This window comes from Syngnathus leptorhynchus, chromosome 7 (genome assembly GCF_054491065.1).
Source record: "Syngnathus leptorhynchus isolate UIUO chromosome 7, UIUO_Slep, whole genome shotgun sequence".
NCBI lineage: Eukaryota > Metazoa > Chordata > Actinopteri > Syngnathiformes > Syngnathidae > Syngnathus > Syngnathus leptorhynchus.
In genome coordinates this window covers 13,179,360-13,206,743 of record NC_141201.1, presented here as the reverse complement: position 1 = coordinate 13,206,743, position 27,384 = coordinate 13,179,360, and the positions used below count along the sequence as shown (strand labels likewise).

At 40.4% G+C, this 27,384-nt stretch overlaps 1 protein-coding gene and 1 pseudogene across 5 annotated transcripts in view; both read right to left on the bottom strand.

The window, feature by feature from the left end:
• Positions 1 to 27,384, bottom strand: part of LOC147054823 (unconventional myosin-XVIIIa-like) — a 116,745-nt gene that overhangs the window by 54,716 nt on the left and 34,645 nt on the right. For all 5 annotated transcript variants that reach the window (XM_085915551.1, XM_085915550.1, XM_085915552.1 and 2 more), the window contains 9 exons: positions 25,675 to 25,816; positions 24,580 to 24,739; positions 23,883 to 24,069; positions 22,491 to 22,698; positions 20,735 to 20,844; positions 19,443 to 19,508; positions 9,474 to 9,602; positions 5,238 to 5,381; positions 4,955 to 5,044 (listed from right to left, as the gene is read on the bottom strand). In XM_085915551.1, the coding sequence (XP_085771677.1) occupies positions 4,955 to 5,044; positions 5,238 to 5,381; positions 9,474 to 9,602; positions 19,443 to 19,508; positions 20,735 to 20,844; positions 22,491 to 22,698; positions 23,883 to 24,069; positions 24,580 to 24,739; positions 25,675 to 25,816 (1,236 nt within the window). The remainder of the gene's footprint in view (positions 1 to 4,954; positions 5,045 to 5,237; positions 5,382 to 9,473; positions 9,603 to 19,442; positions 19,509 to 20,734; positions 20,845 to 22,490; positions 22,699 to 23,882; positions 24,070 to 24,579; positions 24,740 to 25,674; positions 25,817 to 27,384) is intronic.
• On the bottom strand, positions 9,660 to 19,436 carry LOC147054824 (general transcription factor II-I repeat domain-containing protein 2A-like; annotated as a pseudogene).

The window sequence follows — 27,384 nt, the reverse complement described above, 5'->3', positions numbered from 1 at the left end:
CTGTTATGCTTCTGCCCGGTTGCGGACAAAGGGTGAAAGCATCCAGGCCGGTTCGCAAGCGGGTGAGGGTGTGGCCTGAGGGAGCCTCTGATGCTCTTTGTGACTGCTTTGACACAACGGACTGGGAAATGTTTAAACAGGCAGCCACTTGCAACAATCAGATGGACTTGGAGGAGTATACTGACTCTGTTACCTCTTACATCTTGAAGTGCATTGATGATGTGACCCACACAAAATACATCGTCACTCGGGCTAAGTGGAAGCCTTGGCTGACAGGGGCTATCCTCAGGCTGGTGAGGGCCAGAGACAAAGCCTACAGGGCTGGGGATGAAGCTGGCTTGAGGACAGCGAGGGCCAACCTGTCCCAGGGCATCAAGGAAGCGAAAAAGGCATTGTCTTGCAGGATTACCACCCACTTCCAAGACAGCAGGAACGCGCGGAGCCTATGGCAAGGCATTCCGACCATTACGGACTATAAGCCCGCGCCGCAGAGCTGTGAGGGCGACGTCCCTCTGCTCAATGATCTGAAACGCTTCTTTGCTCGCTTTGACGCTCAGAACAGGACTTGCCCGCAGAAGACCCCTCCCCCTCCACACAAGCAGCCCCTGTGCCTCTCTGCCGATAGCGTGAGGAGGACGCTTGCTGCTATCGACACCCATAAGGCGGCAGGCCCAGACAACATCCCAGGTCGAGCGCTGAAGGACTGCACTGAGGAGCTTATGGGTGACTTCACGGACATCTTTAATATTTCCCTGCAGCAGGCCATCGTCCCATCATGTTTCAAGGCTGCCACCATCATACCTGTGCCGAAGAAACCTGCTCCATCCTGCTTCAATGACTACCGCCCCGTGGCGCTGACTCCCATTGTCATGACGCACATCAGGTCCGTTCTCCCCCCCACCCTTGACAGTTTGCGTACCGAGCCAAACGGTCCTCTGAAGATGCTATCTGCTATGCCCTCCACTCATCCCTCACCCACTTGGAAAAACGAGACTCGTATGTGAGATTGCTGTTTGTGGACTTCAGTTCCGCATTCAACACCATTGTACCACAGCGTCTCATCTGCAAACTCGACAAACTGGGTCTCAGTACCTTCCTCTGCAACTGGCTTCTGGACTTCCTCTGTCAGAGGCCTCAGGTGGTTCGTGTTGGCGACACTATCTCCGGCAGCATCACGCTGAGCACGAGGGCCCCCCAAGGCTGCGTGCACGGTCCGCTGCTCTTCACCCTGCTGACGCATGACTGCACTGCAACCTACAGCGGCAACCGCATGCTGAGGTTTGCTGACGACACGACTGTGATGAGTCTCATCACCAAGGGTGACAAGACTCAATACAGGTCGGAGGTCGACCTTCTGGCCAAGTGGTGCAGGGACAACAACCTCCAGCTGAACATCAGCAAGACCAAGGAGATTGTTGTTGACTTACGGAAGGGTCACGCCAACACCTGCCACTGACCATCGACGGTGCTGTGGTGGAGAGAGTGAGCAGGACCAGATTTCTGGGGGTGCACATCAGTGATGACCTCTCCTAGACCACCAACACTGCATCACTGGCGAAGAAAGCTCAGCGCCGCCTGAACTTCCTGCAGAAACTTAGGCGAGCAGGTGCTCCACCAGCCATAATGACCACATTCTACCGTGGCACCGTTGAGAGCGTCCTCTCCATTTTTATCGCTGTGTGGGGTGGTAGCTGCACTGAACACAACATGAAGGCCCTGCAGCGCATAGTGAACACGGCCGGAAGGATTATTGGTGCTTCACTCCCCTCTTTGAAGGACATTTACACCTCCCATCTCACCCGCAAGGCGACCACGATTGTATGTGATGTGAGTCACCTTGCTCACACTTTGTTTGATTTGCTGCCCTCTGGGAAGAGGTACAGGAGCCTGCGCTCCCGCATCATCAGACTCCAACAGCTTCATACTCCAGGCTGTTAGGATCCTGAACTCTCTCCCCCCTCTGCCCTCGGCTGCATAACGTCCTGCGTTGGCTGCCTTGCACTAGTCTCGCGCTATATTCTGACTGTCTGCTGTATGCACACTTGCTCCGTTTTTGCTCCTCTTATTTGTTTATTTATTTATATTTATTCATCGCTCTTGTTTAATCATTGTATGTGCCTTCTTGATTTTACTTTTTGTGTTGTTGTTTTGGATGTTTTGTTATATGTCTTGTCACCGTGGGATAGTGGGTAACGCAATTTTGATCTCTTTGTGTGTCTTAGCATGTGAAGTGATTGACAATAATGCTGACTTTGACTTTGATATACATGTGTATCCTGATGCATGGCTTTCAAAACAATACGTATCACAATATTATACGTACATTACATAATTTTTTTAAAGAAAACAAATAGACACTGATAATATTTTTATTAGTGCTGTCAGGCGATAAAAAAATCTTGTTGGCTCATGTTAATTTCAAACTGCACTCTGGTGAATGACGCCTTCCTCCTACTACCACGATGTGAAACAATGTTTAATCATAATTACATACGTATTTGTGACCAGGCATTATCAACAACTATGGGGTGACGAGAAGAGAGTGCACACTTGAGGTAAGTGGTACAAATTTAAACGTGAGACTCTGGGAAGAGAAGAGCAATGCAGTGCAACAAAGAAATGATAAGTTGCCTCACCCTACGCATAGCTCAATGGGCCAAATTTGACTTGACATTCATGATTAGTTACGTTAATTTTTATAGTGTGTTAATTTGCTGCGTAATTAATAAATCTAATTAGTGTGTCGGTGACAGACTTAATTTTTATCATATTGGATGGCATTTTTTTTTCTTCATATTTTACTGTTAGCGGTGGCCCAATTTACCATCAGCAGCATGCCTGGTAGAAAGGTGTGCACATTGCACGACAACAGGGGTGGCCAACCGGCAGCTCGCAAGCGGCTCTTTGCCTGGTTTCATGCGGCTCTTTTCCATTCATATCAACATTTGTGTTTGTGATTTGTTTTTTTTTTTGCGTGATGCTTCGCAGGAGTTCAATATGGTATTTCCGTCAAACGCGTATGCACATGAGGTGAAATCCCGCAAAGGAGGAGGGGCAAACCCATTCGAGGAAACAAATAGTGTCAATTTGGCTCTCAAAATGGCAGCGAGAAAATACACAGCTACACGAAAATATGAAGATGAACACAGGACATTTTTAACAAAGTGGGAAAGTTTATATTTTTTTGTTCAACGCAATAGCAAGCCATTCTGCCTGATATGTCAGACGTCATTAGCGCATTTCAAAGCTTCAAATCTTCAGCGCCACTTTAGCTTACTTCATGCTAATATCGATAAGAACTTTCCAAAAGGGACTGAATTTCGCAAGCGCAAGTTGGACACTTTGAAAAGTTGGGCATAAAGAGGTACAGTTTTTCCCAAAAATTACGAAGCATTCAGAGATAGTCACGCTTGCATTGCATCAACTGGCTTGGAATATTGCACGGTCTAAAAAGCGATACAATGAAGGGGACTTTGTGAAAAAATGCCTCAGTGACGGTGTTGAAATGTTGACTCCTGAAAACGTCAAACTAAAACGAATGGTATCAGACATCCAACAAAAAGAATTGCATTGAGTAGCAACAACGGAATACAAGCCAGATTTGAAGACGATTGTTCGAGGCAAAGAAGTCACTAAGCAACATGCATAGTAAGTGAAAAAACGGTATTGAAAATTATTATGTTTTTGTTTGTAGACTTTGTTGAACTGCGAGTTTGTGTATGTGAGACAGTGCACACAATGTTCATTGTTGAAAATGACAGGCCTGCGGTCCTAGTACTATAGGAGTAAATTTCTGTCATTATCATGTTGGTGCGTGACATGATAATGTCACCAATGAATTTGGCTGAGCAGAGGTGTGTGTGTGTGCGTGCGACTGTGTGAGTGTGTGTGTGTGTGTGTGTGGGGGGGGGGGAGTGATGTTCATGTGTGCTCGTGTATGATGTGGCACTTTGCTGTAACACAGTAAAAAATGTGGCTCTTAGTCTCTGACTGGTTGGCCACCCCTGCACTACAAGGAGCAGCTTTCAGAGACGCACCAGGAAACTTTATAAACTAATGTGCAATATTGATTCTGATGCCTCCGTATTAATACGTGTACAGTAATCCCTCCTACTTCGCGGGGGTTACGTTCCAGACCCAACCGCGAAATGGGAATTTCCGCGAAATAGAAACTAGATTTTTTTGAGCTATTCTTGGAAGATATTCTATTTTTATCGCTGACATCAACCAGCTCGCTGCTAGGGGACTTTCATATCAATGGACTGTGCGCTCCGCATTCATGCCTTAGCGACGAGACTAACAGTGTATTGCTATGTCCAGATGAAGGCCACCGCCGGTGGAGAGTGTTATATCTTTACTATTTTCCAGGTTCTGATGTAGCAAGCATGGTTCGGACAACGACGTGATGGGTACTGCTTTATTCCTTTCATCACAGTCAGTTCACTGGCCGTACATCGCGACACTGAACGTCCCCGAAGCTCCCCCTCCCACATCCGGGGTTTTCCCACTACGGAACATGAGTTAGTCCAAAATATACAACAGCGAGAACGCCCTGAAGTCACATGTGACGATAAAGTATACTGTACTGACTCTTTAATTTATTCATTTCACTTTTAAACGTAAGCTATCATTATTAAAGGAAAATGAAGAAACTCAAGTGGCCGCGAAACCTCGTGAAATGATGAAATTTCTGCGATAAAATAATTCATTTCCGCATTTTTGAAAACCCGCGATATAGCGAAGCCGCGATAGTTGAAGCCGCGAAGTAGGAGGGATTACTGTATTGCAAAATAAGAACCACAACGATATGGATTTTTTTGAGTACACCCCAAAAAAACATTGCAAAACATTTTTTTTAGTTTGTTACCTTGGTATGCTTCACTGTCAAACATTTCTTGTTTGTTCAAAACATTTGTAATTGAGACTTGTTTATTTTTGTGTTTTTGCAATTTACCCTGCTCTCAAGACGGTCATTGTTGAGTCTCAGTTCATTCCTTTCTTTCTCGACTTTCTCCAGTTTCTGTTTCAGCTGAAGGATCTCTTCCTAGAATGCGGCATAAGATGTATGATAGAAAATTAATCTGTGTTGTCAATGATTCAATGACTCAATAATTACTCGTTTAAAATTTGAATACTTTATAACTTTGAGAACTTTAGTATCAATTAGTTATTCATGTCAATGCAAAATTAAATCACAAACGAGACGAAACCACATGATTGTATATTTTTATGCTTACATCCTTGCCACGGATCTGTTCTTCAGTGAGTTGCACCTCAATCAGAGGTCTGACATTCGTGAAAAGCTTCCACCATGGCCAATCTTTAACCCCACGATTCTTCTTTATGTTTTTCTGGATACAACGGATTGCTAAATCCTGGATCTGTCAGACAGAAAGCATACAGAATTGTTTTCATCGGAAGACAAGAACAATACAAGACTGAATCGAAAAACATGAATGCGTGCACACGTTTTTTGGTTGCCTTCAGGTAATATCCAGCGGATTAAATCGGCCAATTATGGCCCAAACATCAGCCAAAATAATCAGCCAAATGCCGATATTTGCAGATTGTTTTTACCTTTATGTAGTGAAGAAATGGGGTTGAGAAACACAAAAAGTCCTACCTAGCTACAAAAACAGATATGCTCAAACCTCATTGAATAAAGTACATAAGCAGACAAGTACCGTATTTTTCGGACTAAAAATCGCTCCGGAATATACGTAGGTCGCATTACCCATAAAATGCACAATAACGTGAAAAAAAACATAAATAAGTCGCTCCGGAGTATAGGTCGCATTTTGGGCGAAATTTCTTCGACAAAATCCAACACCAAGAACAAACATGAACGAGCAACAACAGGCTAAACGATAGGTATGCTTACGTGACATAAACGCAAACAAAGAGCTGAGAACGGGCCTGATGTAACATTCAGAGTTATTCTAATATCTATTACATAAATAACGTTTATAAAACCATCTGTGTCACTCCAATTTATTAAATCCATCGATCGTCCTTTATGTAAACAATGCCGCGTATGCGCCGCATATGCGCCGCGCCGCTGACATCGGACTCGTAAGTTGCATTTCTAGTTATTCCACAGACCCATATAACGATATATAAAGTATATTTCAAATAACTATCATATTACAACAATATTATCAAACCATCTATGTCACTCCAAATCATTAAATCCATCGATCAAATTCCTCGTCCTTTGTTAACAACGCCGCGTGTGCGCCCTGACGTCAGTCTCGTCGTTCCACAGATCTAGTATATAACTATATTGTAGCGTTAACAAAGTCGACTTCCAGGCGTGCAGCGGCGTGGACTTCCATCCCTGGAGGTGGCATTTCCAGCCACAGAGGTGGAAGAGAGCTCCATAGAATAGGACCGCGTGTGCGTAAAAGCCATGTCCGAGCCCCATCAACCGTCGCCGGACAGCCACCCGGCCGAGCGCCGGCCCCCGACTTCCATCCATGGATTTGAAAGAGAGCTCCGTACAGTAGGACCGGGCGTGCGTAAAAGCCATGTCCGAGCCCCATCCATCGTCCTCGGACAGCCACCCGGCCGTCTTTCTCCTTTATGTAAACAACCGCCGCGCTGCTGACGTCACTTGAAATTCAAATTACAGCATTCCCTTGTTACATCGCGGTTCGTTTTTTTTTTTAATTTTGAAAACTTGTCAAAAAATTCACATATAAGTCGCTCCTCAGTATAAGTCGCCCACCCAAACTAAGAAAAAAAACGCGACTTATAGTCTGAAAATTACGGTATACAGTAATCCCTCCTACTTCGCGGGGGTTACGTTCCAGACCCACCCGCGAAATGGGAATTTCCGCGAAATAGAAACTAGATTTTTTTGAGCTATTCTTGGAAGATATTCTATTTTTATCGCTGACATCAACCAGCTCGCTGCTAGGGGACTTTCATATCAATGGACTGTGCGCTCCGCATTCATGCCTTAGCGACGAGACTAACAGTGTATTGCTATGTCCAGATGAAGGCCACCGCCGGTGGAGAGTGTTATATCTTTACTATTTTCCAGGTTCTGATGTAGCAAGCATGGTTCGGACAACGACGTGATGGATACTGCTTTATTCCTTTCATCACAGTCAGTTCACTGGCCGTACATCACAACACTGAACGTCCCCGAAGCTCCCCCTCCCACATCCGGGGTTTTCCCACTACGGAACATGAGTTAGTCCAAAATATACAACATCTAAATATACAACAGAGAGAACGCCCTGAAGTCACATGTGACGATAAAGTATACTGTACTGACTCTTTAATTTATTCATTTCAAAACAAGAAAACGACTTTTAAACATAAGCTATCATTATTAAAGGAAAATGAAGAAACTCAAGTGGCCGCGAAACCTCGTGAAATGATGAAATTTCTGCGATAAAATCATTAATTTATTTTTGAAAACCCGCGATACAGCGAAGCCGCGATAGTTGAAGCCGCGAAGTAGGAGGGATGACTGTATTCACACATTAAATCAATAAAAAACGTTTTAAGCATGTAATTACACCTACACACCAAATCAATAAAGAAGACATAACTAGACATTTTTGATATGTGGTAATGACAAAGGTTTTTATAAGGTTCTTTATGGTCGCATATATATTTCTGTGCACTTTGAAATAATAAATGTTTTTTGATATATTGCCTGAATAGCTTAATGACCCTTAAAGAACTGTTCAATGCATGCCTGATGTTTTTCTAAATCAAGGACACTGCCAAAGTTGTCTAAAAATGTTCTGTACTTGATTATATCTTATGTTTTGATTACTGCTTGATGTGACGTCATATGTTGCCTAACGCTGGACGCCAGCTTCGGATGACGACTGAACGTTCTGGACAGAGGGAAATGTTTTGCCTAATAATGAAAAGATATGTTTGGAAGCATGATTTAACTAAGAATGTGATGAAGTAAGCGAGTACATGGAGTGTCAGAAGAACAAACAAACAAACAAACAAACGAACAAACAAACAAACAAACAAAAAAACAAAAAAACAAACAAACAAACGCATGTTAAGTAGTGAGTAAGAACTTTGCATAGCCAGGGAACATTAACAAATTGATGATATCACACCCAAAAGTTCACATAATTCTGTACAAAATGACAAAATTGAAAGGATGATGAATGGACGGAGTGCGACAGTGGGCGAAGTGGATGTATGTGCAAGAATGATTTATAGGAAGGACACTTGGAGATAAAACCGGTAGAGGTGCCAAAGGGAAAGCGGCAGGAGGAAAACAACCAAGAACCCAGCCAAAGGTGATCGCCAAGGCCGAAAGACGGGATGGAAAACAACTGAATATAAGCTGACCAAAGAACCTTGAACGTTGCCTTTTCTGAATGGAGACTTTCTGCTCTTGAGCACGGTCGCGTAAAAGGTCCAGTGCTGTATTGTATTTTTTCTGAAAACAGAGCTTTCTTAACAAGAATTGCGATTGAACTCAACCAACCTGTGTAAGTCTAAATTTTGTTTCGGTGTCTTAGCTTTTTCCTAAAACTGAAGAAATAAAACGAGCACTCAGTAAGTAAATTGGATAACAGGTGATTGGCTATGGCTTTTGCCGTGAGGCACGGATAGCGTGGTTCCCAAATTGTGGACCAAATCCAACAGTACTCTTACCATTCTCAGCAATTTGAGCTTACACAAGTAATTCTCTTTTTTATTTATTTTTTCTCACATAAATCTATTTCCTTTGAGTTGTACGATGTAGTTTTGTCTTCATTTTACAATTACTCAGAGGTGGCCATTCAGTCTCAGATATGGAATGGTCTCCTCGATGACTCATGCATACCCATTTTGCGGAAACTAAAACTGTGGATGCCCATTTTGCGAAAACCTGAAACTTAAACTTAAGTTTGATCCTGAATACACTAGTTCAGACCAAATGTGAATGTTAATCCAGAAGTGGGTGCCAATAAATTAAGTAGATGTGTAAATTAGAAAGTAATGAGATTTAAATGTTTGCCATAAGGCTTCCTCTCACGCTGTCACACAGGCAAAAAATGAAAGCTGTTTGCCTCAAAGAGAATGCCCGCTCTGCTTTAGGATGCCCGCCGGATAATATTTTGTATGACATCAAAATAACTGACTTGGATTTGAGAGTCACCACTGAGGAGCGGCGCTTTGCTGCAGGTGTGAGGCTTGGCAGTGGCATATGTGTTATGTGAGAATGTGGTCAAAGAAGCCTACAACAGGTACATAACCCCTACGCTGCCTGTCCTTTGTTCTGGCAGGCACATTATCCATCGTTGTAGCTGTTTAAATCGTGTTCGACAAAGTTAAAACAGTGACTGGAATTGGCCATAAAATGCAGAAGAAACTCCACCCTGTGGTGTCCTGGCCAATATCTACTGTAGCGACACCATTCGACTCGGAGTGAAACTGCAGTAAACCTTGCCGCAGTGACTCCAACGTGGGCAGTGACCGGCTGAGTATAGTCGCCTTCTCACCTTTCTCTTTTTGAAAGCTTGTCTGGCCAAATATCCTCTGCATGCACCCTGGAACAGAGAGATATTTCTTCTGGTCTGAACAACCCGCTGCTCCTCAAGCCTTGACAGAGTCCCGGCTCTGAAGAAAACCTGAGCGAGGACAGCAGAAAAATCCAGTTATTACTATATTACAATACTAACTGGAACACATTATAACATTGATTTTGAGAAAGCAATTCTCAAGATTTCTCATTTTAAAAAAAAAATTCTCCACCACATTATGAAATTGATTTTGCGATTTTGGTCACCACTCAAGCATATTATATTATTTCTCATCATTTAAATGTATTTGTCTACTACCGTATTTTCTGCACCAAAAGGCGCACCGGATTATAAGGCGTCTAGACCCTCATTGAATTTTTTATTTTAGAAATTATTTCATATGTAGGGCGCACCAGAGCAAAAGGCGCATAAAATAGAAGCTTTACTGCAACAAACTGAGGTTGACTAGGGTTGCGGTATGCATCCACTAGCCAATAACCAATGAGCCCTCTGTAAACAATCGCATTTCTCAAAGTATCTCCTGTAAAATGATCAGAACTGACTAAAGTTCGATCTAACGCATTGGTACTGCTTACCTATGTTTCCCTTCCATATCAATCCGTAATTTATTCAAAACATTAACAGAGCAGCCTATTTTGACATGAAATGGCCTCGTCCGTATAGCAGTTATCACTATAGCATTAGCCACCCGCAAACTCCCATGAGCCTCAGCTCGCAGATTCCCATGAGCCTCAGCTCGCAGACTCCCATGAGCCCCAGGAAAGTATAAACAAACTGCTGTGATTCTTCGAGAGGCCAGGGGTTCACCCCCTCCTTGGCCACTCTCACCCCCACCCTGCTTTCTCTCAATAAATACTCTCTTGCAAGAATCCAAAGTCAGACTTTGTTCGAACAACGCTGTATTCACAGCGACGAACGACCTCTTCATTTGCAAGTGTTCAAAAGGCATACTGTCTCCCATGTGGTTCTTGCAAATAAGTTAGAGTGAGCACCACTCTAACGGAGTGAATGAACTGAGTGGTGGGCCCTGCAGTGTCGTACTTTGCCTTCAGTGTCCCATTACACTGTAGCTCATCAGTTTCATCTGAATCTGCACAGGTGCAGTTTCAACATCGACAGAAAATGGGTTGCGAAGCAACTCAAAACTCTTTTTTTGTGCTTCAAAGAAACTAAAGTGCTGTGCGAACTCAGCGCATAGTGTGCTCAGTTTGTCTGCAAATTCCGTTTTGGGGAAAACAGTTGTGCTGACTTGGTTCAACATTACTTGGCAATAGGGAAAGTGAAGCAAGTTGCACTGTTGCATTTGTGTCTCCCATAAAAGCAGCTTCACTTGAAATGCCTTCACTGAGTCATACATGTCAGTGATCATGTGGTCACGTCCCTGGAGCTGCAGATTTAAGGCGTTAAGATGAGCTGTTATCTTGGCAGAAACGCCAACTCGCACTTCCATTTTTCATCCCTCAAAACGGTGGAGTCTTTTCCTTTACTGTCTATCAACTGACAGATTTCGTTGCTGAGCTCAAAAACTCTGTTGAGAACTTTTCCCCAACTTAGCCAACGCACCTCTGTATGACAAGGTATGTCAGCAAATTCTGAATCTATCTCCTGCATAAAGGACCGAAACTGCCGGTGATTTAACCCTTTAGCTCGGATAAAGTTTACGGTTTTCATTACAGTGCTCATTACATGGTCCATCTTCAGGACTTTGCCACATAGTGCTACCTGGTGTATGCACTGCAACGGACAATCAGGACTGCAGAAAAGATAATTGGAATCAACCTCCCATCTTTCCAAGACTTGTACCTGTCCAGGACCAGGAAACGTGCAGGTAACATCTCTCCAGACCCTTCTCACCCAGGTTGCAGTCTGTTTGAACTACTGCCATCCGCACGGCGTTATAGAGCTCTGTACGCCAAAACCAGCAGCCACAAAGACAGCTTCTTCCCCCAGGCTGTTGCTCTGATGAACTCACACCACTCTTAGAGTCTCAGAGTAACTGCTGTGCAATAACATCCTGCTCTCCAGACCTTTTGTGAATTGTCTACACTGTTTGTACTGTGTATACTCTGCATCCATTGCAGCCTGGTCATCCTGGAAGAGGGACCCTCCCATCTCTGGTCTCTTCTCAAGGTTTCTCATTTCCCCTAGTTGGAGCTTTGAGTTTTTTGAGTTTAAGATCAGGGGATGTTCGAGAATATTTGTCATTTTTCACATCCTGAGTGTTAGTCACCTAAATGTTGAACAGAGGCTGTAATGTACCGAAGTCAAATTCCTTGTTTGGCATGCTCAAACATGGCGAATAAAAACTCTTGAATCTTGAATGATGCAGTGATATGCTGTTAACTCACCAGTACAGTTCTCCTCCTGCATCTTCACTCGCATCCTTCCCACTAGTCCACTTTTTTCACTGCACATAGCTGGTGCTCCATCAGTTGTAAGTCTAATAAGTTTGTCCCAGGGCAGTTTCATGTCGGTTATACTTTGACATACGTTTTAAAAAATGTCTTTCCAGTGGTTGTCCCGTGAATCGATTTAATGTCCATTACTTTTGTTACGCGCAAAATTGGAGTCCATTCCACAAATGAAGATGGCCAATTGTGCAGTATCAGTTATGTCAGTACTACTTCTTTCACTCAACTGTACTCTTAAATAAGATGTCGAACACCTTGATCATGCAGCTCTTCAGAAATTCTCCCTCCGAAAATGGCCGGGCTGATTTGGCGATCTCCTCTGCCACGATAAAACTTGCTTTCACAGTAGCTCCACTTTGTGATTTTGCACGGGTAAAATACGTCTGCTGGAATGTCAGATTCTTCTTTAACTCTTCTGCTTTCTGTTTCTTCTGCTCTGCACCCAGGTCTTTCAGGTTATCCTTATGTTTTGTCTCAAAGTGCTGTCTCAGATTGAATTCTTTAATTCCAGTCACATTAGCTCCACAAATGACACACGGGTTTACCGGCAATGTCAGTACGTAAATATATACTCAGCTTCCCATTGGTTTTTAAAGGCTCTGTTTTGAGAATCCACTTTTCTCTTTGGCATCGTGACGGGTATCTTCGGCTAACGGCTATCTTCGTAATATCTTGTAATAGCTAGAGTTAATTGACGCGGGAAGTGCGCGGCAAGGCAGCCAAAGCGTTGCATTTTTGGGATCTATAATTTTGTGCAGTATTGTGTTATCAGCGCTTCATATCGATGGGCCATGAATAACAATAATGTAAAATGATCTTGCGGGCCACATATGATTACACAGCGGGCCCGCGGGCCGCTAGTTTGACACTTGTGCCCTAAGGCATTAGCTCGCCATTGCTGTAGGCACAAAGCTCAAAAGAGCACGTCATAGCCCCTTATTAGTGTGAAGGCACTATTAATAACTATTGTTATTAGTGTGAAGGTGAAGACCTTCACACTATTGTTATTCCTGTCCTTTATTATTAGTGTGAAGGCGAAGGCCTTCACACTATTGTTATTCTACTTTATTTTTCTTATTATTATTATTAAACAATTTATTCCTCCCACTTTTTTGACACCTAACTACTCCCACATGCTTTAACCGATTCACTCCATTCCAACTTTCACACGTTCCAAAAATTCACGGCATGACTGCTAGTATTTTATTTGTTCATAACATTTACCGTTTTTGCATAATTAGCAAATTTGTGCCTTAAAATCCCCCATTCATTCTTAATGGCGCATTAGACACGAGCGACGTTCAGGAGTGAGTTCAAATTTTGACATCTGACAACTTTTTTCACGATTTCTTTCCTTAACTCGTTTATTTAACTCTTTTATTTTTTATTTATTTATTTTCCGTTCATTCATTTAGTTATTCATTTAATTTTAAGTTAAAAACATCATTTTACCGTTTTTATTTCTTGTTTAATATCATCATTCCACCGCAGCAACACTAAGCAGCTGTTTAGCTCAGTAAGAAGACAATGGTCCATTGAACACGAGCCACGTCCGCGAGCGAGTTCGAGTCCCGCTTGGCCATAATTTTTTTATTCATTAATTTTTCATTCATTCAATTTTAACACATTTTAATAATTATTTTCATCATTCATTTAGTTATTCATTTAATTTTAAGTTAAAAACATCATTTTACCGTTTTTACCGATTTCTTGTTTAATATCATCATTCCACCATAGCAACACTAAGCCGCTGTTTAGCTCAGTAAGAATACAATGGCGTTTGGAACACGAGCCACTCCCGCGAGGGAGTTCGATCCCGATTGGCGATAATTTTTTTATTCATTAATTTTTCATTCATTCAATTTTAACACATTTTAATAATTATTTTCATCATCATTAATTTATTATTTTTATTTTATTTAATCATTAATTTACCATTTTTATTTCATTTAATCATCATTTCGAGTCCCACAATAGTGTGAAGTGCCTTCGCCTTCACACGCAATTTCTCCAGAAATTGCCAATTCTAGTTATTTTACTTATTCTGCCTGTTTTTTCGGCGCTTAACTACTTCCACATACTTCAACCAATTCACTCCGTTCCACTTTTCACTTATTCCAAATATTCAGGAATCGCGCGCTCACATTTTATACATTCAAAAAATTTTCCGTTTTCACAAAATTCACAAATTTCCGGCAATTTTTTCCCCATTCATTCTTAATGGCAGATTCAACATTTCACATTTACGTTGTTCCAGTTTGAAATTCACATCATTCAACCCATTCAAATCACATTGGGGACATTCCCAAACTTGGCAAATTCAAAATTTTCACATATTCACGTTTCAAAATTTCACAAAATTTCACAAAATTCCACAAAATTTCCTTTTTCACTTCTAATTTCTACATACTTCAACCGATTCAACTCGTTCCAACTTTCAACTGTTCATCTTTTCCCTACCTATTCCACACCTTCCCATTCAGCAAAAATTTCACATTTTTCAAATTTGAAATTCAACCAAATTCTGCAAAATTTCCTTTTTCCACTCTAATTTCCACATTTTTCAACCGATTCAACCCATTCCACTTTTCAACTCTTCATATTCTTCCTACCTATTCCCCAAATTCCCACTTAACAAAAATTCCACATTTTTCAAATTTGAAATTCAACCAAAATTTCCTTTTTCCACTCTAATTTCAACATTCTTCAACCGATTCAACCCATTCCAATTGTATTCACTTTGTTCAACTTATGCATTTTCGCTAACTTTTTAAATTTTTGTCCGATTCAACCCGTTTCAACATTTAACTCCGAAAGTGACAACTAGAAAGCCGTATATTTCGTTTCGTTCCAAATTTCAAAACTTTTTGGCGCAATTTTTTTTTAAAATTCCCATTCATTCTCAATGGGGATTTATGATTTGCTCTAACTTCTACATTTTTCAACCGATTCAACCCATTCCAACTTTCAACTCTTCATATTCTTCCTGCCTATTCCCCAAATTCAAACTTACCATAAATTCCACATTTTGAAATTTGAAATTCAACCAAAATTTTCTTTTTCCACCCTAATTTCTACATTTTTCAACCGATTGAACCCATTCCAACTTTCAACTCTTCATATTCTTCCTCCCTATTCCCCAAATTTACACTTACCATAAATTCCACATTTTCAAATTTGAAATTCAACCAAATTTTCCAAAATTTCCTTTTTCCACTCTAATTTCTACATTTTTCAACCGATTCAACTCGTTTCAACTTTCAACTCTTCATATTCTTCCTCCCTATTCCACAAATTCACACTTACCATAAATTCCAAATTTTCAAATTTGAAATTCAACCAAATTTTCCGAAATTTCCTTTTTCCACTCTAATTTCGACATTTTTCAACCGATTCGACTCGTTTCAACATCATTCTTCGGCATTCCCCGAGTATTTATTCAACTTCTTCACCTTCACACGCAATTTCCTCAGGAATTGCAAATTCTAGTTCTACTTTATTTTTCTTATTAGTGTGAAGGCGAAGGCTACTTTATTTTTCTTCTTCTTATTATTATTAAACAATTTATTCCTCCCACTTTTTTGACACCTAACTACTCCCACATGCTTTAACCGATTCACCCCATTCCAACTTTCACACGTTCCAAAAATTCACGGCATAATTGCTAGTATTTTATTTGTTCATAACATTTACCGTTTTTGCATAATTAGCAAATTTGTGCCTTAAAATCCCCCATTCATTCTTAATGGCGCATTAGACACGAGCGACGTTCAGGAGTGAGTTCAAATTTTGACATCTGACAACTTTTTTCATGATTTCTTTCCTTAACTCGTTTATTTAACTCTTTTATTTTTTATTTATTTATTTTCCATTCATTCATTTAGTTAGTTATTCATTTAATTTTAAGTTAAAAACATCATTTTACCGTTTTAACGGCATTTACCGTTTTTATTTCTTGTTTAATATCATCATTCCACCGCAGCAACACTAAGCTGCTGTTTAGCTCAGTAAGAAGACAATGGTCCTTTGAATACGAGCCACGTGCGCGAGCGAGTTCGAGTCCCGCTTGGCCATAATTTTTTTATTCATTAATTTTTCATTCATTCAATTTTAACACATTTTAATAATTATTTTCATCATTCATTTAGTTATTCATTTAATTTTAAGTTAAAAACATCATTTTACCGTTTTAACGCCATGTACCATTTTTATTTCTCGTTTAATAGCATCATTCCACCAGTGCAGCACTAAGTCGCTGTTTAGCTCAGTAAGAAGACAATGGCGCTTTGAACACGAGCCACTTCCGCGAGCGAGTTCGATCCCGGTTGGCGATAATTTTTTTATTCATTAATTTTTCATTCATTCAATTTTAACACATTTTAATAATTATTTTCATCATCATCATCAATGCCGTGCCATTTTTATTTTATTTAATCATCAATTTACCATTTGTATGTCATTTAATCATCATTTTGAGTCCCACAATAGTGTGAAGTGCCTTCGCCTTCACACGCAATTTCTCCAGAAATTGCCAATTCTAGTTATTAGTGTGAAGGCGAAGGCCTTCACACTATTGTTATTCTACTTTATTTTTCTTCTTATTATTATCCTACTTTATTCCTCCCACTTTTTTGACACTTAACTACTCCCACATGCTTTAACCGATTCACCCCATTCCAACTTTCACACGTTCCAAAAATTCACGGCATGACTGCTAGTATTTCCTTTGTTCATAACATTTACCGTTTTTGCATAATTAGCAAATTTGTGCCTTAAAATCCCCCATTCATTCTTAATGGCGCATTAGACACGAGCGACGTTCAGGAGTGAGTTCAAATTTTGACATCTGACAACTTTTTTCACGATTTCTTTCCTTAACTCGTTTATTTAACTCTTTTATTTTTTATTTATTTATTTTCCGTTCATTCATTTAGTTATTCATTTAATTTTAAGTTAAAAACATCATTTTACCGTTTTTATTTCTTGTTTAATATCATCATTCCACCGTAGTAACACTAAGTCGCTGTTTAGCTCAGTAAGAAGACAATGGTCCATTGAACACGAGCCGCGTCCGCGAGCGAGTTCGAGTCCCGCTTGGCCATAATTTTTTTATTCATTAATTTTTCATTCATTCAATTTTAACACATTTTAATAATTATTTTCATCATTCATTTAGTTATTCATTTAATTTTAAGTTAAAAACATCATTTTACCGTTTTTACCGATTTTTTGTTTAATATCATCATTCCACCACAGCAACACTAAGCCGCTGTTTAGCTCAGTAAGAATACAATGGCGTTTGGAACACGAGCCACTTCCGCGAGGGAGTTCGATCCCGGTGGGCGATAATTTTTTTATTCATTAATTTTTCATTCATTCAATTTTAACACATTTTAATAATTATTTTCATCATCATTAATTTATTATTTTTATTTTATTTAATCATCATTAATTTACCATTTTTATTTCATTTAATCATCATTTCGAGTCCCACAATAGTGTGAAGTGCCTTCGCCTTCACACGCAATTTCTCCAGAAATTGCCAATTCTAGTTATTATTAAACAATTTATTCCTCCCACTTTTTTGACACCTAACTACTCCCACATGCTTTAACCGATTCACCCCATTCCAACTTTCACACGTTCCAAAAATTCACGGCATAATTGCTAGTATTTTATTTGTTCATAACATTTACCGTTTTTGCATAATTAGCAAATTTGTGCCTTAAAATCCCCCATTCATTCTTAATGGCGCATTCAGCACGAGCCAAAATCCCGAGCGAGTTCGAATTTTGACATCTGACAACTTTTTTCATGATTTCTTTCCTTAACTCATTTATTTAAACCATTTATTTTTTATTTATTTATTTTTCATTCATTCATTTAGTTATTGATTTAATTTTAAGTTAAAAACATCATTTTACCGTTTTAACGGCATTTACCATTTTTATTCCTTGTTTAATAACATCATTCCACCACAGCTACCCTAAGCCGCTGTTTAGCTCAGTAAGAAGACAATGGAGCTGTAAACACGAGCGCTTTTCCCGTGCGAGTTCGAATCATGCTTGGCCAATATTTTTTTTTCATTCATTCAATTTTAACACATCACTTTAATAATTATTTTCATCATTTTTTATTTATTTATTTTTCATTCATTCATTTAGTTATTGATTTAATTTTAAGTTAAAAACATCATTTTACCGTTTTTATTCCTCGTTTAATAGCATCATTCCACCACAGCTACACTAAGTCGCTGTTTAGCTCAGTAAGAAGAGAATGGAGCTTTGAACACGAGCGCTGTTCCCGTGCGAGTTCGAATCCCGCTTGGCCATAATTTTTTTTCATTCATTCAATTTTAACACATCACTTTAATAATTATTTTCATCATCATCATTAATTTACCATTTTTATTTTATTTAATCATCATTATTAATTTACCATTTTTATTTCATTTAATCATTATTTCGAGTCCCACAATAGTGTGAAGTGCCTTCGCCTTCACACGCAATTTCTCCAGAAATTGCCAATTCTAGTTCATATCTATGATTGCTCTTCAATTGCATGAGTTCTGTCATGCAGTAGTGCACGCATCTTTCAAACACGCTCAGTACAGTATGCAATAGTTTGTTTATTTGTTTATTTTGGGGGGAATCATGCAATCGCAACAGAGGTGAAAAAAGGAATCCACCTCACTTCCAATCAACCAATTTTGGATAAACTTTAACAGTTTCAAGATTTTTTATATTTATTCAAAATAATGTAAATAAATTTGTACTGGTATGGGTGTTTGTAGACCATAGAAATCGTAGTTCAATCATTTAGACACTGGACTTTGATGAATGAACCCTATCCCCAATTAGTTAAATAAAAACGTCAGGGTCCATCTCGCGCAACTCATAGCAGGCATGAATTGAGTGGACATAACCAGTCATATATATATATATATATGTATATATACACACAAACTGGATTCGGTTGAAGTTGGGAAATTGTGTAAAATGTAAATGAAAACAAACTATTCAAAATAGTCCTTGCTTGTGAATGACTGAGCATGTTTGGGGAGGCTCCATTTATACCCAATCATGGTACCCATCTGTTCCCAATTAGCCTGATCACATGTGGAATGTTCCAAATAGGTGTTTGATGAGCTTTTCTCAGCTTTCTCAGTATTTTTTGCCACCTTTCCCAACTTCTACAGGACGTGTTGCAGCAATGACATTCTAAGTTAATTATTATTGAAAAAATAAAATAAAGTTTACAAGAAATATGTTGTCTTTGTAGTGTATTCGATTGAATATAGGTTGAAAAGGATTTTCAAATCATTGTATTTTGTTTTTATTTACATTTCACACAATTTCAACTTCAACCGAATCCGGTTTGTATATATGTATATGTGTGTGTGTGTGTGTGTGTGTGTGTGTGTGTGTGTGTGTGTGTGTGTGTGTGTGTGTGTGTGTGTGTGTGTGTGTGTGTATATATATATATATATATTTTTATAAATAAAACCTACACTCACCCGACTTAGTCCCATGTGGTAGTTGCTTTTCTCCAAATCCAAGGACTCTAGCAATTCCTCCACTGCCTGGAAATCAAAAAATACAATCAGAAAATACAATTTGCATGACATGGCCACACCAACAAGTCTAAACTAGTCCAGTCTAGTCTACAACTAGTCCAACATTATTAATTATAGTACAGTGGAGCCTCGGTTTTCGAACGTCCCAGTTCTCAAACAAATCGGTATTCGAACAAAAAAATTCAAGATTTTTTTGCTTCGGATGTCGGACAAAATTTCGGTTGTCGAACCTCGCGAGATGAGCCAAGAAGACCCGCATGCCAACTGACTCCGTTCGTTATTACATTTTCGTTACTTTGAGGATTGCATGAACTCCAATCATGCCTCCAAAGGAAGCAAGTGGGAGCAATAAAGCCATCCTAAAACACAAAGACGCTCTTAAAGCAAGGTGACAGTGAGGGCCTGGCGTGCTGCGGTTGCGTGATCGGACCAAATTGAGCTCCCTGCGCACTATGGTCCACTTAAATTTTGGAAAGTGCATCAGGACATAAAAATATTTTCCAAATTTCAGCGACGGCTCTGTCACAATAATGCGACCAGCGTGGTGTAGTTGCGCGGTTGGCGACGCGCTACGGTTGCGCATTCGGTGGTGCGCCGCAGTTGCGTGATCGGACAAAATTAAGCTCCCTGCACACTGAGGGCCACTTAAATTTTGGAAAGAAAACAGGACTTTAAAAATATTTTCTAAATTTCAGCGACGGCTCTGTCACAATAATGCGACCAGCGCGGTGCAGTTGCGCGGTGCAGTTGCGCGGTCAGCGACGCGCTACGGTTGCGCATTCGGCGGTGCGGTGCGCTGCAGATGCGCGATCGGACAAAAATGCACAAATGAAAAAATGCTTAAAAAAGGCGATTTTTTTTTTTTGGGCTAGGAACGGATTCATTTTTTTTTACCATTATTTGTAATCGGAAAACATGAATCGGAATTCGAACAATTCACTTCTCGAACAGCCTTCCGGAACAGATTGTGGTCGAAAACCGAGGCTCCACTGTATGTCTATTTGCCATGAAACCGGACTGCATTTCCTCAATAATTGAATCCAGGACACTCTTCAGTCTCTCAGCTACTATCATGGCCAATACTTTGTAGTCGTTATTAAGCATGAAAATACGTCCCCAGTTATCAATAAGGTGTCTTGCAGTAAAGTTTCAGAGTGAAAAATAAATGGATGCATGTTTAGTATTTCACCCATCACGCCAGATTTATAGAGCCTGAAAAACATCACTTTCACCCTCTTCTCATCTGTCACAATGTAGGGACGCCCATGCTTCTTGGTCAAATGTGGTGCCAGGACATCAAAACGCCTTCGGAACTCAGAGAATACCATGTGGTCTGGGTATCCTGGAAGTAAGTTTAAAGAATGACAAAAAAAAAAAGAAAACAGAATGTCAAGATAGAAGGGCCCTTTGCATCTTGAGAACAAATTTCAAGCTTTTCGAGATGACTAGAGAAAATTCTGGAAAAAAGATATGACAATATTTAACATGTACACTATTACAATACGAAAATTACAGAATGGTTGGTTAAATTGAGATAAGAACAAAATAATAGAACTGGGTGAAATATTGACAAGGTGAATCTAACAAATGGCTAAAATGTACAGCACAAACGACGTCAATTGTACAATGAATGCGGATGATTATCAAATTTGATTATCTAAACTTGGATTACAAACGTTCAAATAGTCCATTTTTGTCATTCACAAACGATGAAGAAAAAGGCCAAAGTACACACTGTTAGGATAACATAAAAATAATTACCGTAATTTTCGGACTATAAGTCGCTCCGGAGTATATGTCGCACCAGCCATAAAATGCACAATAAAGTGAAAAAAAACATATATAAGTCGCTCCGGAGTATAGGTCGCACTTTTGGGGCAAATTTATTTGTCAAAATCCAACACCAAAAACAGACATGAACCAGCAACAACAGGCTAAATGATACGGTATGCTAACGTGACATATACACAAACGAGGAGCTGAGAATGGGGCTGAGTAACATTCAGAGTTATTCAAATAAGTATTACATAAATAACACGTTTATCAAACCATCTGTGTCACTCCAATTCATTAAATCCATCCATCGTCCTTTGTGTAAACAATGCCGCGTATGCGCCGCATATGCTGACGTCGGACCCGTTGTAAGTTGCATTTCCAATTATTCCACAGACCCATATAACAATATATAAAGTATATTTCAAATAATCATATAACAACAATATTATCAAACCATCTGTGTCACTCCAAATCATTAAATCTATGGATCAAATTTCCTCGTCTTTTGTGTCAACAACGCGCGCGTGCGCCGCAGAGATCTAGTATATAACTATATTGTAGCGTTAACAAAGTACCAGGAAAGACGTGGATTTATATAACAACAATATTATCATACCATCTGTGTCACTGCTAATCATTAAATCCATCGATCAAATTCCTCCTCCTTCATGTCAACAACGCCGCGCACGCGCGCCGCACAGATCTAGTATATATATAATATAACTATATTGTAGCGTTATCAAAGTACCAGGAAAGACGTGGGTTTGGTAGACGGCTCTTTATTTAACAAAACAAGAGTTCAACGAGCCAAAAACTACTGAACTGTAACGATAAAAACATATACAAGTTGCTACATGAATTAAAATATATCAAATAACTATAACATAAATACGTTTTTCAAACCTTGTGTCACTCCAAATCATTAAATCCTTCAAACATGGGGCCCTTCGTCATCTTCGTCATCCCGTGATCGAATCCTTTGTCCTTTATGTAAACAACCACCGCGCGGCACCGGTGACGTCACTTGCAGTTCAAATGACAGTAATCCCTTGCTACATCGCGGTTCCTTTATCGTCGTTTCACTACACTGCGGATTTTTGAATTTTGAAAATTCCGCGACATAGTCCGAAAATTACGGTAATACTAAATATAAATAATACCATTGTATCATTCAAACAGTATATTGAAATTATGATTACTTATTTTAAATACCTTGTCTGTAAATGCGCAATGCATCCAGCAGTTTCGATCCTCGTAGCTGAGCTCTTAGGAGACCAACATCCAAAGTCATGAGGCCTGAATCTGCACTCTCTCCATGTGCAACACGCAGCTCGCTTCCTCCCCCTACTGCCTCCGCTTTGGGCAGCAGACAATGGACAAAATGGACTTTGGAGCGACGCAACATGTCAATCAGGGCATCCTAAAAGAAATAATTTATTCAATTCCGAATTGCTTCTCCGCAATATGGTTAGATTCCACCATTTTACATGTCCTGTTACAGCCATAGTTGTGAAAGTGCTATATAAATAATAATGCATGTACTGTATGTGGTCTTTATTTTGTAAATAGTACACAATAGTACAATAGTGAAATATAATTTCGGTCAGTAAAATGCTCAAGTAAATAAACTCTCATTTAACGCTATTACTATCTATTTTTTGTGAGTCTGAGTCTCTCAGACGTTTCTACATGATTTTAAGTGGTACTGTAATTGTGATGTGATAATATGACTTTAGTAATAACAATAAGAAGAAGAACAACAATTGTAATGACAACAATAATACTACAAATAACAAATCAGGTTTTTCAGCAATCTTAGGTATGAAACGTTCCCTTTCTCAATATTAGTCAAAGCCCAGTCAGCAGGGGCCAATGTTTTATATGCTTGTGTCCGTCTGGTGCTAGGATATGGACGGACACACACGTCCCCTCGTGTAATGTATTTGCAAATCACACATTTATGTATCTTCCGTGGCATGACTGACGTAAGAGTCACTTTTAAGATCACATCCAATCTAGAGGCAGGTAAAACATTCATAGACCCAGTGTACACGTTTGCAAATTCATTTTACAGATTTGTGAATCTGGCTGTGCATTTGTGAATCCGATAATGCACATTTGTGACACATTTATGACACAAATTTGTAAATAGTTTTACATGTATCATTGACTCTGATTACAAACTTGTGACTCTTGTTTCATTTTTTTACTTTGGTTTGCCTCAACGGTTTTGCCACAATAACAGATCCTTCCGTTTTCCCACTCAAAGCACAATTTGACATTTTATGTTTTGAAATAGAGGGGACGTAAATTAACTGAGAAGAGCTAGAACTGACGTGTTCTCAAACAGATAATATATCGCAACTATCAAGCAACTATTGTTGGTCTTTTTCAAACTGTTTGCAAGCAATTTGACTCATGGTTTTTTTCATTTTGGGGACATCGAGTGGTATGGCTGTCACTGAACTGTGAGGTGAACGTGCTAACCAGTACCCCGCCGTGAACGACTCATCAACTTCAATTAATAAACAATCAACGTCGTCGTGATTAGTCGACTAATCTTGGCAGCCCCAATACACATACACACTGGCTTTTATTACTTACCACTTGAAGTTTGACCTGGATACACAAACTCTTCTTCTTGACAGCAGCGACACCTGTAGTGAAGGTCTTCCTCATGCTAGTGGCCCGTCGCAGGGCTAGTTGTGAGCTTCCTTCCAGACCAGCAATGGAGCCTGATAACACTGTTGCCCCACTCGCTCGGCCCATAAATAACCCGCTGATGTTTTTCCTTTGGTGTGACACAAAATACTATGTTGCGTTATGGATGTAGTTTGAATAGAGGGCACACTTGGCTTTTTAAAGTTAAAGTCCCAATGATCGTCTTCACACACACATCTGGGTGTGGTGAAATTTTTCCTCTGCATTTAACCCATCCCCGTGTGATTTTGATCCATCCCGTGGGGGAGAGGGGACCAGTGAGCAGCAGCGGTGCCACGCTCGGGAATCATTTGGTGATCTAACCCCCCAATTCCAACCCTTGATGCTGAGTGCCAAGCAGGGAGGCAATGGGTCCCATTTTTATAGTCTTTGGTAAGACCCAGCCAGGGATTGAACACACAACCTTCCAGTCTCAGGGCTGACACTCTACTACTAGGCCACTGAGCTGGTTAAAATAACATGAAACACAGTCTGCACAGTTTCCACAATCCTATTTTCTCAATGTTGGGGCTAATTGGTAAAAAATTTGCATCAATATGTGACTGATCCCTGTGAAGAGGTCTTACACAGTAGGTCTTACTTTTGAGAGTCTTGCAGCAGAGCGGCAGCATTCTGGGAAGCAGGGTTATGCTTGGCATGGCTAAGCCAGCCTTGTGTGTTGTACTCCACCCAGTCCGTTCCATGACTGTGGCCCAACAAAAAGAGATTGGGCTTTTGTCCTCGTAGCAGTAGATTGGCTTCTGAAATACAAAGTACGTTTATTCATTATACAATGATAGGGTAATTGCCTGCAAGCTGGTATCTCGTGATATTTTTGAATTTACAAAACCCCAAGAATCCATCTTGTCTGGAGCCTGCTTATTTTCTCCCGAGCCGAACCACTTGTGGTGCAGACCAATCACAAAACAACGTGTTTAGGGGTGGGTTATGCGGCTGTGTGCTTTGTTCATTTCTACCTCGTACAGATGTGGTGACAATATTACCATTCATTTTCATTATTGGATGAAACAAACAGTTAGGTAGCGTGCAATCAGCTCCAAGTACTGTGTGTCCCTTATTTCTCGAGCAGATCACAGTCGAGCAGTCCGAGATAGATGCTGTGGAGAACTGCGTTGAGTGATTCACATATTCATCTGGCTCTTGCTGGGTTAATTGCAGGGCCCAACAGGATGGATTTCTTTTTGGATGATGCCAATTTTTGGCAGGAAAAAAAAGATTAATCGGTTGATCAAAAAAAAAAAAGTACAATGAATAAAATAACATTGTCTCCTCCCCCACCCCAAGCTTTTATTGCAATGGCAATTTTACAGTACTGTCGTTGATGTCGACCAATATCAGCTGTTAGTCGGAGTTGGAGCCCACCTGCCCAGCAAAACTCAAGCAGGGAAGAGAAGCCTCCGTTACGAGCAGGTTACAATGGAGCAAAACACTGAGGGTGGCTGTGACAAATTAACAACTGTGCAGCAAGGAGGAGCTGTGTCCTGTCACATTCCCCATGAAATCAAGATATCAGGGGGAAAAATGGCCAGTCGGGAGCCTCGTGGAAGAGTGATGAAAATGGTGAGTCCCCACCTAAATTGGAAAATTTGGCAACTGTGGCCATAGCTTTAATTTTATGGACCTTTTATGATGATCTGTAGTGAATTGTATGCTTCAGTTGACAGTTACACTTAACCTTTCCGTTTTCCTTGTGCTGATCCATAGTAGCTGAAGAGCCTTTCCAGCATGGTCTCTTCTGAACCGCAGGGATTAAGTGCCTCTTCTTCCATCAGCCAGAGAAGGCCACGGGCTTCATCGGTCCTGGCGAGAGTACGAACCTGAAATATTGAGCAAACACAAATCAGATTTGACCAAACCACAGGACAAATCTGCTACTCACAATAGGACTAGTTTCCTTTCTAAACATGAAGTGCATTAACTATGAATTTTCTGAATCTAAAGCCTTGAATGTTGATTCAACAAATACCTAATTGAATTTAACTATTATAAATAATTCAACCTCATATATGTAGTATGTGAAAGAAGCGTTGAGTTAAACTTAAAGAGTCAGTGTATCATAATGTTTTAAGACACATGTTGCATTGGTGCAGCTAAGTATTGACAAGATGAAAATGTAATACAGTGGAGCCTCGGTTTTTGACCACAATCTGTTCCAGAAGGCTGTTCCAGAAGTGAATCATTCGAATTCTGTATCATGTTTTCCCATTACAAATAATGGAAAAAAATTAATTTTTCATTTGCGCAACTGCAGCGCACCGCCGAAGCGCAACCGTAGCGCGTCGCCGAGCGCGCAACTGCACGGCGCTGGTCGCATTATTGTGACAGAGCCGTCGCTGAAATTTAGAAAATATTTTTAAAGTCCTGATGTACTTTCCAAAATTTAAGTGGACCTCTGCGGATTGCTAATTTGGTCCGATCGCGCAACCACAGCGTGCCGGGCGCTCACTGTCGCATTGCTTTAGGAGCGTCTTTGTGTTTTAGGATGGCTTTACTGCTCCCACTTGCTTCATTTGGAGGCATGATTAGAGTTGATGCAATCCTCAGAGTAACGAGAACGCAATAACGAACGGAGTCAGTTGGCATGCAGGTCCTCTCGGCTCATCTCGCGAGGTTCGACAACCGAATTTCGTCCGACATCCGAAAGAAAAAAATCTCAAATTTTTTGTTCAAATACCGATTTGTTCGAGAACCGGGACGTTCGAAAACCGAGGCTCCACTGTATTGGTGGAATATGATCAGTTTTAATCAAAGTAAAACGGATACTTAATGTATTTCTGTAGAAATCTAAGCATCAGAAAAAGATGATGGAGAACATTTTTTACGCCAAACAAAAATCTAGCTTGTTGTCATAATATCACTATCGTGATATCGCCCTAAGTGAACTGTATCAGGCTGTCAGTGATCAGCAGATGGCGCACCCTGACGGTTTCATCGTCTTCGCTGGTGATTTTAATCATGCTGACCTGAAGTCTGTCTTTCCAAAGCTTCACCAGCATGTTAATTTTCCAACACGTGGTGACAGCTTCCTGGACCTGGTCTACACTGCACATAAAGGCGCTTTCAAGGCCACCCCCCTCCCCCACATCAGACTTTCTGACCACGTCACCGTTCTGCTTACGCCCGCGTACAGACAGAGAGTGAGAACTTCCAGGCCGGTTCGCAAACGAGTTAGAGTGTGGCCTGAGGGGGCCTCTGATGCTCTTCGAGACTGCTTTGGCACTACAGACTGGGAAATGTTTAAGCGGGCAGCCACTTACAACAATCGGACAGACATTGAGGAGTATGCTGACTCTGTGACCTCGTACATCGCTAAGTGCATTGATGATGTGACCCTCACAAAGTACGTCGTCACTCGGGCTAACTGGAAGCCATGGCTGACCGGGGC